Source organism: Eupeodes corollae, chromosome 3 (assembly GCF_945859685.1).
Source record: "Eupeodes corollae chromosome 3, idEupCoro1.1, whole genome shotgun sequence".
Taxonomy (NCBI): domain Eukaryota; kingdom Metazoa; phylum Arthropoda; class Insecta; order Diptera; family Syrphidae; genus Eupeodes; species Eupeodes corollae.
In genome coordinates, this window is record NC_079149.1 from 122,791,977 (window position 1) to 122,804,835 (window position 12,859).

General features: G+C 33.0%; 2 protein-coding genes across 4 annotated transcripts; one reads left to right on the forward strand and one right to left on the reverse strand.

The window, feature by feature from the left end:
• Positions 1–1,003: 1,003 nt before the first annotated feature.
• Positions 1,004–10,250, reverse strand: LOC129949865 (lipase member H-B-like). Of its 3 annotated transcripts, none has more exons than XM_056061558.1 (6): positions 10,117–10,250; positions 1,933–2,185; positions 1,717–1,874; positions 1,446–1,654; positions 1,211–1,385; positions 1,004–1,148 (listed from the first exon to the last, which is right to left on the reverse strand). In XM_056061558.1, the coding sequence occupies exons 1-6, from the start codon at positions 10,155–10,157 to the stop codon at positions 1,079–1,081; spliced, it is 906 nt and encodes a 301-aa protein (XP_055917533.1). In that variant the 5' UTR covers positions 10,158–10,250; the 3' UTR covers positions 1,004–1,078. The 3 variants fall into 3 exon arrangements, with proteins under 3 accessions (XP_055917533.1, XP_055917532.1, XP_055917531.1); XM_056061557.1 differs by lacking the exon at positions 10,117–10,250 and adding an exon at positions 6,525–6,643; XM_056061556.1 differs by lacking the exon at positions 10,117–10,250 and adding an exon at positions 2,248–2,448.
• A 659-nt stretch (positions 10,251–10,909) lies between these two features.
• LOC129949864 (pancreatic triacylglycerol lipase-like) lies at positions 10,910–12,560 on the forward strand. The gene is made up of 6 exons (XM_056061555.1): positions 10,910–11,089; positions 11,153–11,402; positions 11,463–11,620; positions 11,684–11,898; positions 12,140–12,314; positions 12,376–12,560. The coding sequence occupies exons 1-6, from the start codon at positions 10,926–10,928 to the stop codon at positions 12,443–12,445; spliced, it is 1,032 nt and encodes a 343-aa protein (XP_055917530.1). The 5' UTR covers positions 10,910–10,925; the 3' UTR covers positions 12,446–12,560.
• Positions 12,561–12,859: the final 299 nt, after the last annotated feature.

Here is a 12,859-nt window from a genome sequence, read left to right on the forward strand (position 1 = left end):
TCAACATCGCTTCAATATGAGCCACCTTACATATTTCAAGAATTCTTAGAGACGAGTTTGGAACGTCAATAGGCGTTAAACAATGTTGTGGTCTTAGTACACTATTTTTTGTTTTGTACATAAACGACATTATCGATAGTGTAAAAGGGGAGATTCTTATGAGTGGGAAAAAAAACATCCCTGGCTTAATGTTTGCAGATGATTTAGTCTTCCTATCGGAGACTATAAACGGTATGAAGCTAATGATAAACCAATTCGAACGATACTTGAAAACCTGGTATTTATCGGTTAATCTTGCCAAGTCGAAAATTATGATTATGAGAAGGGGGTGGCAGGTTTTCGAGGAGGGAAAAGTGGACGTTTGAAGAGGAACCAACAGAGATTGTTAAAGAGTACAAGTACTTAGGAGTCTTTATTGCTTCTAATCTAAACCTAAATAACCATCTTCAGTACAAACTATCTAATAATTTAATATTTCTATAATATTTAATAATTTAATGTTTTAAGCTTTTTATCTTTGAAAATGTACAAATTATATTAAAATGTCATTCTTCGGCCAAACCATAAAAGACTTAGTTATATCAAAAACAGAAATGTAAATTTTTATATATTTATGAAGTCAATAAAACTAAAACTAACTAAACTATCCAAAACTTTTAGAGCGTAGTACGTGTAAAATTTAGTTTCTAATACATTTATAATGAGACTTGTATCGTGGTTATCGAAATCTACCTATTCCCTTACCCGTTTTCTCATCCCTCAAGTATGAGTATGAAGGACTTAAATGTTAAACCGTCCACCAAAATTCAGCTGAGTTTTAATTTTTTTCGCAGTAAGGACATTTTGTTTCTGTTTTTCCGAGCTACAACATTTCCTTAAACATTTTCTTCTCATGAAACAAAACATTTAGTAAACTTTAAAAGATAGAATTTATTTTTGTACATACTCCTAAAAAGTTAAGAAATACTCCTAAATCCGAAACTTTTAAAACGACAACCCTGTAAAGAACTTAAAAACAACTAAAATTGTTATTTATTATACATTTAAGTTTTCAAAATCAAAAAAAATTATTATATGTTCAATAGCCTTCCATTCCCTTAGCAAATGGAGATTCACTATTTGTTTTCAGGTAATAGTCTCCCCTTGCGCTTAACAGAAATAGAAAAAGAAAAGTTAAAAAAATTAATAAAAATTGAAACCAAAAACTGACCTCATTGGGCAATTTATTCCCATTTCAACTGGTTTATTTTTTAGATTTCCATCACCAGCCCATACAAATTCTTGATAGGTAAGAGATGGAAATCCCAAAAACTTCGGACTGGTATTATTTACATTGGCAACACTTTCTGCCCATAAATCCCACGATCTACGATGACCACAAATATCTACTCAAAATACAAAAAAATTTAGAAAATAAAAATAAAGTACAGATTTTAAAATATAACCTGCAGGAAAAAGTGGAAGTGTAAGAAAGCCACATCCTGGTTGTCCGCGACCACCGTTAGGCCAAAAATCAACATGGCCCGATGAAACTGGTTGACCAAATGTCCCAGCTTCGGTATGAATAATTTGAACAAAGTCTGCATCGTTTTGATTAATGTTTGGTTTAAAAAATGGTCCAAAAAGAGGAAATGCTGGATCTAAAGCTGCCATTCTGAAAAGAAAGGAAATTTCCATTGGCTGTTTTATAAATTTAAAGAAATCGTTTTCACGAACCGATAAATTTTATGTTTTCCATTTGATTTTTTGATGATATTTCGACCCATCATTGCAGCTAGTTGTGCTCCAACAGAGTGTCCTACGACTCTAAATTCCTTACGATCTACGCCGGCTTCAAACAGATCTATAACCGCGTCAGCTAATACCGGAGCCAACTGGGAAAAAAGCCATCAAGGTAACCAAATTTGTGTATACAATTAGTATTACTATTACCTCTTCTATATTAACTAAAGCAACTTCAAAATAACGTTCTCCCGCAGCTTTAGCATAATCCACCGTAATAAGATTAACATCCTTTCGCTTTAAATATGCGGCAACAGTAGTTGGAATATTATTGGATCCTGAGGTTTGTGATTCTTTCCATCCGTGAAAATACAAATGGGTTTCTTGTTTTTTGAAGTGAGGATTTTTCAAAATTTCACTTGCCTCGGAAAGTTCGTATCGCGTAGAATCCGAAAATTGAGGTCTAGAGAAGAAAATAGATAATTAAATTGGAGTACTCGAAAACTAATTAGTTCTTAACCCAACCCATAGTAAAAAATAAGTGATGTATCGTTAATAGAAACACTTGCATCAACTTTAACTTCAAAGAAACTCAACAACAACGATAGCAATAACTGTACTAGCAAACGATTTTTCAAAATTCTATTGAACATCGTTTGTTAGTGCTGGCGTTTTGAATTGAATACGTCCAACTTTAAAATGTGCAAAATCCAATATTTAAGGTAAAATATATTTTTTGAATATAACTTGCATGTTAAAGTATAACATCGATTTGTTATGAACCCCTATAAGCTTGAGATAATTTATTGAGGTTTTTTAATAATAGAATTTAATAATTGTATTTAACTATACTTATATTATGCTCCCAATATAATTATTTCATTTTATTTTATTTTATTTTATAACCAGTTATTATTCAAGTGGGTGGGAATTAATTTTAACTTACTAAAATATTAACTGTGGTGACCATCGTTCTATACAACGTTTACCTCGTTTATAAGAGCTTAAAACTAGCTTTAAACTATATTTAGTTGAAAAAAGCTTCATTCGACTCGATCGAACTTTTGGACAGATGGATATTTATACAAAAAGCTTGAGTCTTGAGAGAAATGGGGTAAGCAATCCCTCAAAGCTGAATTTGTGGTGTTGAAGTGAGCTTGAAGCTCGCCTAAATTTGTTACATACCTAAATCGAATTGAAATGATCTTTATAATGCATTATGGTCTGTTTATTTGCATGTGTGTGTACAAAAAATATAGTTTTGTTTTAATCAAATTAGAGAAAAAAATGGACATTGAGTATCAGTTCTTCATTTTTTTACACGAATCAAACTAGGTATCTCACTTGCACTTCACACATCGAAACGCTTTTTGCATTTAAGAAAGTGTCAAACTTAATTATTTTAAAATCTTCTTGTGCTGTGGAAACAAGAAAAAGATTTATTTAATCTGAACTGAGATAAACCTTTGGTGGAAACATACCAAAACTTAATTATCTTTTCTATTGTTTTCTCTTGCAAAATAAGTCTAGTTGGTCCATTTTCACTAACAAATCTAAGTAATATCAACAGCAATAGATTGATTTTTTTCCCCAATGGAAAACACGCATGAATAAAAATGCACAACCACTCAACCAACGCAGCCATCGAAATATAAATGCAATATCAATCGTACTAACATTTGAGAACAAAAACACATAAATAAAATCTATTCGAGACTCATCCATAGTAAGATTCTACTCTAACTTCTATCGGTGTGATTCATATTATGGATATTGTTTTTGTTATTCGTGTAAAATTCTACAATATTCTGGATAGATTTTCCAACAAAACACGGGTAATATAGTATATTTTTGAGATGATTGAAAAAAAAAAACATTTTTGACTGCTTCACAAACTCCCCATTTTAATTATTTCCATTTCAAATACATATATGGTTCTTTTAAGTAAGTCATAGTTCTGGTGCACATTTTCGTCTTTTTAACTCACGGTGATGCAACCACACCGCCTTTAAGTCTTATAGCACAGATAATAAATTTATACAGATGTCTCATCCCAGCAGAAAAAAATGAAACATTTTTTTCTCTTAACAGACAAGCCTTAACAGACAAGAGCTTTTAAAAATAAAGCTGAGAAAGCTCTTTTTGCCTTGCATATTTATTTTTCGTTTTAGAAACTTTTCTCTTCTCATTTGTCATTTTGTTTGCCAACGAATACAAAAACAAAGTTTGGTTCGTTGCAAACAACTGTATATCTTTTTTTTTAATGCGCGTTTTGGTGCGTAAAAGAAGAAAGGGGTGATAATGTTGGATCTTTTTTTTGTTTTTTTTTTGTGAATGTCGATTTTTAGGTGTCCAGTAAGGAGAATAGAAGATGTTGCTTGTGTATTGCTATATGAAAATATTGTGTGGGCAAGTAGGGGCAAGTGAATGTGCAGATGATTTGGTTTCTGTGTTTTCTAATTTTAACTCCCATAGGAAGTTATTGTAATAGGTCCGATTTGTCAAATTAAAAATGTTGACATTTCTCGACGTTTCAAAGTCCCTAGAGTCGTAATAAAAGATCTTTAGAAAGATGTATGTGCGTGCGTGTGTACGTACGTTCGTACGATCGTACGTTCGCGACGTTTTTCTCGTCGTCCATAGCTCAAAACCAGAAAGATATCGACTTCAAAGAAACTTCAGATAAAAATATATTTTTTGAAAAAAATCCAATTAAAGGTTTTTTTATAAATAAAAAAAAACTAAACAAGAATTTGTCACCGAAAATTTTACGAATAAAAAATTATTTTATCTCCAAACCAATTTTTTGCAACGAAAAATAAAGTTTTTAACATCTGGTAAAATTATGAGATAAAAATCTAATTGACAGTTTTTTTTATAAAAAATAAAAACCTAAGAAAACATTACCCAAAGTTTTTAAAAATTGAATTTCGACTCAAATATCTTTTCAAAACTTTGAGATATTGGCTTTAAACTACTTTTTAAGTTTAATTAATATTGTTGTCAACATTCAGTAAAATTTTAAGAAAAATCGAACTGACAGTTTTTTTTACAAAAAATAAAAAATTCAAATTAAACTCAATAAAAGTTGGTAAAATTGATTTTCGACTCAAATATCTTTTCAAAAATTTGAGATGATGGTTTCCAACCAATTTTAATTTATAAGGAATATTGTTTTCAACATTCTGAAAAATTTAATGGAAGGTATAAATCAAAACACCAAGACTTTTGCGAAACTTATTTTATCGCAAACGTTCGTCCTGCGGTTGCAACTTTCTCAGAGATCAACTTAGATTACACTTGCCCCACCCATCTTCCTTACATAGACGTTATAATATATAATACCTATAAAATTTAATTGAAGTCTCTAGTGTTATTGGTTCGTGAGATATTTAGGATTAACCAAAATTTTCACCTTTTGTTTTAACTGGTATTGTTAAAAAAAACCACCCACGCAATTTTCTTGAGATTCCTTTAAGCATGTTTCTACATTATTATCTGTATAACAAAATTTGAAGTCGATATCTCTTCTGGTTCTTGAGCTATGGACAGCAAAAAAACCGTCGCGAACGTACGAACGTAGGTACACACGCACAGACATCTTCCCAAAATGCTTTTATTTCCACTATAGGGAGCCTAAAACGTCGTGAAATGTCAAAATTTTCAATTCGACAAATCGGACCCATTACAATAATCAAAAAGGAACTCGTTTTTTTATACAGTTATGTCAAGGAAACATACAAATCAGACAATACAAATCTACCGGAAGACCCTTATTTGAACAGAAAACAGTACATATTTTATTTTTTGCTGCACAAAATCTACTTGTCCATTTTTGAGGAAGTTATCTTTTTGAACAAAAAAATAAGATCAGTTCTTTTTAACCTAGAAAAAAAATATTATTTTAATTGTTGACGCATTATGTATGTACAATGAGGTACATACATGTACATTGGACATACATAATGTAGGTACCTCATCATCCAATTGACACCAGTCAACAACACTTCATTACGTTTAAAAACATATAAAACAGAAAAATGTATTTGTGGAGATTTTACAAAATTGAAGAAAAAGAAGAATTTATAAAAAAGATCCAAATGAATGCACGCAACTAGCATTTACATATCCGATTATAAGGACTCGAGCTATAAAGACAACCTTGTCCTAGCTTTGTTCCTATTTCCAAAGACAACTGTAAATATTTGTTTTTTCTCGTCGTCGACAAGCGATCAACTCTCCTGCACCTATTTTCAACGCATCACCACCAGCCACACCACGACCACACCACAAAAAATCAAAATAAAACAGTTTTGTTTTCATTTGTGAAGAATGATCTTGGTGTATTATGTGTTACTGTGCATTAGGATTATGAGAGGAAAAGAACATACAAAAATGATTTCAGATTTTTCCTTGCCTTAGTTTTCATTCATAGGAAAGATGACGAGCAACATAGCTTTCGTGTATTCATTTAGTGAATGTGTTGAACTTTTTGAAAAAGCTCTTTTTTTGGTTGATTTCAGTTTCATATATCATTTCTCGCCATTAGGGTGAGACATCTGTATATTTATTATCTGTGCTTATAGTATGCACAAATTAATGAAGTAGTGCGATGACACCAACCGTCTTTCTTGTGCTAAAAAGACTGCAAGTTGAGAGCCACTAGAAAAACCCGCATGTGTTAGCGCGCTTTAAAAAACATAAAATTTAAGCGAGATCGAAGAAAGTCGAAGAATATACCAAAAAAAGTTATAAAAGTTATATACGTTTAACGGCGTATAGGTAAACAAATTCCTAGTTACCTCAATATTATAGCTGTAACGTTTTGTCCAATACGTCGTTGTTCAGTGTCCTTTTTTGATGACAGCATATACTTGGTCTTGCCCTCATTGACCACTAAACCCATCTACTTCGCTTCCGTCGCAATTCTCAAAAACGCTCCACTGACATCAAGCTTTGATCTTCCAGTAATGTCAATTACATTGGCGTATATGAGTATTTGGATGGACCTTTGGAAGAATGAGCATCTAGTGTTGACGATTGAGTTTTGCACAATTCATTTCAGAACTATATTGAAGAAGTCGCATGACAGTGCATCGACTTGTCTGAAACCTTTTTTGACATCAAATGCATCGGTGATATCTTTTTCGACCTTAGTAGAGCAGAGTGCATTCTCCATCGTCAGGTAGCATAGGACCTCTTAAGAAGTTGTTATAGACTTGATGGGAAAAGGACATGGCAATCTCTTGCGATTGTTTGGATCAAGATATCCGTAGCCGAACCTTAGCTACAACGACATAGTGATCCAAGTCAATGTTGGCTCATCGCAATTTTTGGACATCCTGTACACTGGGCGTCGATGGCAATGTGGTCAATATGGTTTTCAGTTGATTAATCAGGAGATTTCCATGTTCCCTTCCCTTGTGGATATCATAACATGTGTATGTCTTGTCCAAGAGCTCCAAGCTCACTTTTTGGCTTTTGTGTTTCTTGCAATAACTTCACTTCTATTCTCAAGGACTCCTTAATTTGGTTTTAATTAATATCTCAAACAATGTACTCAAATTATTTTCGCTGGTGATTTCCCTTTTTACCTTAATTATAAGCTGTATCAATCTAATTTTGTGTTTTAATCACTCTCACACCTTAAATTAAAATAAAAAGAAAATACTGCTGAAACATGTTAAGCAATTACATAATTAAACTAATTAAAATAAAATTCCCTACAAGAAATTATTATTGTAAAAAATGTATCACTTAACTAAGATAATATCATGGTACTTTTAATTCATTGTAACACTTTGAATTTATATCATGCAAATTCTATCTAATATTTCAGCAAATTAACTTATCTCAATTACATTACAAACAAAATTTGATACATTTTTATGAAATAATATTTTAAGATGAAATATGTATGAACACGCGAAAATCATGTTCCATTTTCAAAATATAGCTTATTTCATTGTTTAAGGTTGTAACCTTTGTAAAGAGGTTAAGATCATTGTATGCAAAGATAAAAATGTAAAAATGTATGGTCATTTGACAATCCCTTTATAAGGTCGATTGATAAATCCAATGTGCTTGCAGCACAGTTTGTTGTTAATTCGATTCTAATAGAGAGTGTCATCAGTCCTCTTGTACTTGAGAGCTTCAAAGATTGTATGGAAAGAATCTTCTTTCGCACTCGTGCAGTTGCAAAATTACCGAAAGACCTTGATATACAGAAAACCGCTGTCCCGGATAGTATTCCCCCTATTGTTCTGAAGGGGTGTTCTTTAACGCTAGCATCCTTTCTAACCTAACACTCATCCAATTGCACTTATGTACGTCCCTTCTTTAGAAGAAACGATAGTTATTTATCAGCTTTAGAAATATCTCAAAGAACAAAAGCTTCTTAATGACTGGCAGTATGGACTTCGTAGTAATAAGTACACCGATGATTTGTTGTTTATTATTTGGAACAAATAAGATAAATTCCACTAATTTAAGATTTTCGATTTGAATCTGGCTTCCTTCCAATAGAAATCAAAGAACTGCATAGACCGTCGAAAACATAGACTAAAAGTTCGTCAGAGCACTGCGCCGTTTGCCCTAAAGAATATATCATCCATACCCTCAGTATTTTACACTTTTGGGTTAATTTTTAACCAAAAATAATCAAAAAACTAACATCTAGCTGTAAACTGAAGCACAAGAACACCTTGTAAATTTTACCAAGTGGTGAAAAAAAACTTCCCAAAGGTATCAGCCACAAACAGAAGAAAGAACATGAAAAGACGTCTCCAAATTATATAACGGCGATGACGAATCGACTTCCGCACCACTTAACCTAGGCGATGCAGAGCCTACCCGACCTTGACGAAGTGAAGATAGCTATATCTAAACTTAAGTCCAACAAAGCTACTATACTTACAGAATGATTCAAAGCAGCAGGCGGTGATTTGGTAGAAGAAAGCATGCTCGATGAGTGAACTACAGAGGCATCAGTCTTCTAAACATCCTATAAAAGATCCTTTCTGATGTATTATGTGAACGTCTAAAGCCGTTCGTCAACAACCTGATTCATAGGAAAACATTAGTGTGGCTTCAGACCAGAACAGTCCACAATTGACCAAATATTCACATTACGGCAGATCTTGGAAAAAACTCATTAACTTCCAATCGATACCCACCATCTCTTAATCGATTTTAAAGCCCGGTATGTCACCTATATGGAAGAGCTTTACAGGGGATAGTCCGTTTGTATAGAATGACGATGGTGAATGCATGTTGCTCTATTAAGGTCGGAAAAGATTTCACCATGCACTGTCGTGCGACTTCTTCAACATCTTTCTGGAAAGAAATGTGCAAAATTCAACTGTCAACACTAGAGGCACAATCTTTCAAAGGTCCATCCAATTACTCGAGTACGCCAATGATATTGATATAATTGAAAGATCAAAGCGAGATATTAATGGAGCATTTCTGAGCAATACGAAGGGAGCTGGGAAGATGGGTTCAGTTGTCAATGAGCTGAAGACCAAGTGCTGTTATCAAAAACTGCTATAACTTTGAGATAGTTAAGGACTTTGTCTACCTACCTATAGGCGCTCATATAAATTCGGACAACGAAACCAGCGCTGAATTTAAACGAAGAATAGCTCTTCGAAATCGCTGCTTCGTTGAACTGAGAAGACAATTGATTAGTAAAATCCTCTCTCGAGCATCCAAAGTCACCATCTATAAGACGCTCTTCTTCCTGATTCTCATTTATGGCGCTGAGACTAAGACCCTGTCAAAGAAAGTTAAGTGCGTCTTAGGATATTTCCACTTTAAAATTCTTCGGGCTATTATTTGTCCCTCCTGCATAAATGGAAAGTAGAGGAGAAGATGCAACGACCAACTGAACAGCGAAACTGACCCGGTAAAAAGAAAAAAAGTCCAACGACTTAGATGTAGCTGTGAAACTGGAGACAGCTAGATAGGGATCGAGCTGGCCGAAGAAGCTTGTTCGTTGTATAATTATTTAACACTTTTGGGTTAATTTTGAAACAAAAATTATGCTGACTTGCAACTCTCAACCATTCCTGTGTGCTAGTACTGTTGTTAGTCATGGAGGGGACCTACAGTTTTAAGCCGAATCCGAAAGGCTAATTTGAGAAAGCAGTTTTCATGACAAGAATTACTCTAGGAGTATTTGTGAATTCCTCGCAAGAAGCAGTACCTGTGAAAGAAACTTTAGATGGCATATGCAGGGATCGAACCCAAGACCTCTGGCATGACAGTCAAACGCACTAACCATTATATTACGGGTACTGCTCTATCCTCTACTTACAGGAATAAATGGAGCCCTTACTTACAAACTATCATAAAATAATACTACTTTAAAATAAATTTGATTATCATTTTAACCTCCACGCTAAACTAGGAGAAACTTTTGGGAAATTATTCATTTTTCAATACGACCGTTCTTGGTGACTGAATATTTTTTGAATATTAAGAGTTTCCGATAACGGTTAAATTCGTGATATGTCTGCATATTACTCCTGCCTTGAGGTTCATTACTGTAGTTCACTTATTCACAAAACACAAAACTACCCAAACACCAAAACTTACTAACACTGGGGCTCCTATAAGATTGACGGAAAATCTAAACCGTCATCGTCCCTTCAAGGCCAAACAACTTCTACCAATCACTTTACAATTCTTACTATATTTTTAAGTAGCGTGTTTGCACCTCAATAGGTAAATAGAATTTTAATTTAAGGTTTCTTCATAATCTTGATCTATTTTCTTTATTCTATAATTTTGTGTATATTAATTATTATTATTTTCAACCTCAACTAATTTCGGCAGCGTTTGCTTGGTACCTAAAATTAAAGTCAGGAAAAAACAAGCCTACAAAATAAAAACCCAAAAACAAAATTAAACTAATTGAAATTTAAATCAACTCCAAAATATTGCAAAAACAAATGTACTACTAAATTTAAGATACTATCAATATCTACATTATAATTATTTAACATAACATTTTTGTTTATTTTTCATTAACTAAAACTGATATTATATCAAATTAAAAAGCTTGGATTTCTATCATGCGGGTTCTATCTATATCACCCACTTAAATATCTCTAATGCAATTTGCAAATCAAATTGGATGCAACTATTTTGTGTTGCATGCATAAATAACCCCTCGACATGAAAATGCATTTAGAAATACTATGTACGTCTTGATCTCAACACGCCAACGCAAAATGATGGTTTTTAAGCTTTTCAAAAACAGTCTACTTCATTATTTGAGTTTATTGCTTGTTCTTCAAGGATCAATGGAATTTGTTGTGGGTAAAGTTGCTCCTAATGAAACTACACTTATCTTTTATTATGGGTATGTTCAAACTGTTGTATGCAACTAAGAAAAGGTGATATTTAAATTTCAATTTCATTCTAGACCTCAATTTGAAGATTCAATGCGTTACGAACTCTCAGATGCAACTGAAATCCTTAAAAATCCTCACTTTAACGCCAAAGGCCAAATCCATTTGTATTTACATGGATTTAAGGAATCACAAGATTCCGAAAGTGTTCATATTGTTGTTGAGTCTTATTTGAAGCGAAAGGACATCAATATAATTACCGTCGATTGGGCTAAGGCAGCTGGGGAACAATATGTTGAAGCTGCTACAAAAAATATCGAACTAGTAAAACAAGAACAAACAAAAGGGTTTTCCGGAGAATCTAATTTTGAATTCCTTTTGCAGTTGGGCGTGGCCTTATCAGAAGTTATTATGAAGTTATATAATGCTGGTATAGATCGAAAGAACTTAAACGTGGTGGCACATTCTCTTGGAGCTCAACTTGCTGGAAAAATTGGACGCAACATCATATTAAAGTCAAATGGAACAGACAAAATTTATCGGTTTATTTTAACACTCCTGTACATTCCATACACGATGTTTTAATTTGTAGCTTTTTGTTTCAGAATGGCAGTTCTGGATGCAGCGTTCCCTCTGTTTTTCCCAGGCTTCTTACAAACCGTAAATAAAAATGATGCGGAATTCCTTCAAGCCATCCACACTGACATTGGAACCTACGGTCAGCCATTTACCATAGGTCATGTAGATTTTTGGCCTAATGGCGGTCGACAAGGACAGCCCGGATGTCCGCAAGGAATTATTATTCCATTGAGTAAAGAAGGTAAATACTTAATGAAATAATGGGGTCTATCAAGAATCTGAGGAATTTGTTTTCCTCGGAACTTTTTTTTCCCACGGAATTTGTACCTCAACCAAGAATGAACTCATTGCAATGAGCTCAATTTGACAGGAAACTTAATTAATTAATTTCGAGGGAAACTTTTGATCATCATTACCGTTCCCAATGTTCGAGAAAGGGAAATATTATGAGCTCCAACCTTTAATGTTTTTTTTTTTCTTAGATCTTTGCAGTCATCACAGATCATGGAGATTTTGGGCAGAAAGTGTTGCTGATGTAAATGATTCCAGTCCGAAGTTTTTGGGATTTCCATCGGGGACTTATTTACAATTTTTGGCAGCAGGTAAAGGGAATTTAAAAAATAAACCTGTTGAAATGGGAATCAATTGTCCAATGAGGTGAGATTCATCAAGACTAATTTTAAACTTAATTAAACTTTCAAATATTTCATTTTTGTAGTGCAAGAGGAAATTACTATCTCAAAACCAATAGTCAAAGTCCATTTGCCCGAGGAATGGATGGTTATTAAAAATTAATTAATTTATTTAAATATTATAAAGACTTAAGGTGTTTTTGTACAATTTGTGGAAGACTGTAGTTTTTACAAATACAATCATATGTAAATATAAAAACCGTGAAAATAATTTTCGACATTCGATTTTCTTTTTTAATATTTCCATGGATCATTCTCATATAATTGAGTAATGTCGTGACTATTGTTTGCTGTTGATATTTACAATTCTTTTGGTTTATGTATATGAAGATATTTATAAACAATTTTAATAGAAAAAATGCTGACTGCACTTAGTCAGCAAATAGTTTTGGTGACGCTTATATGATTAGATATGTTTGCAAGTAAACTGTCTAATCATGAATTAATTAAATGATGCTACCTTTCTATAAAATGAATTTACTATTTTTAGACTTATTTAAAGAAATTATG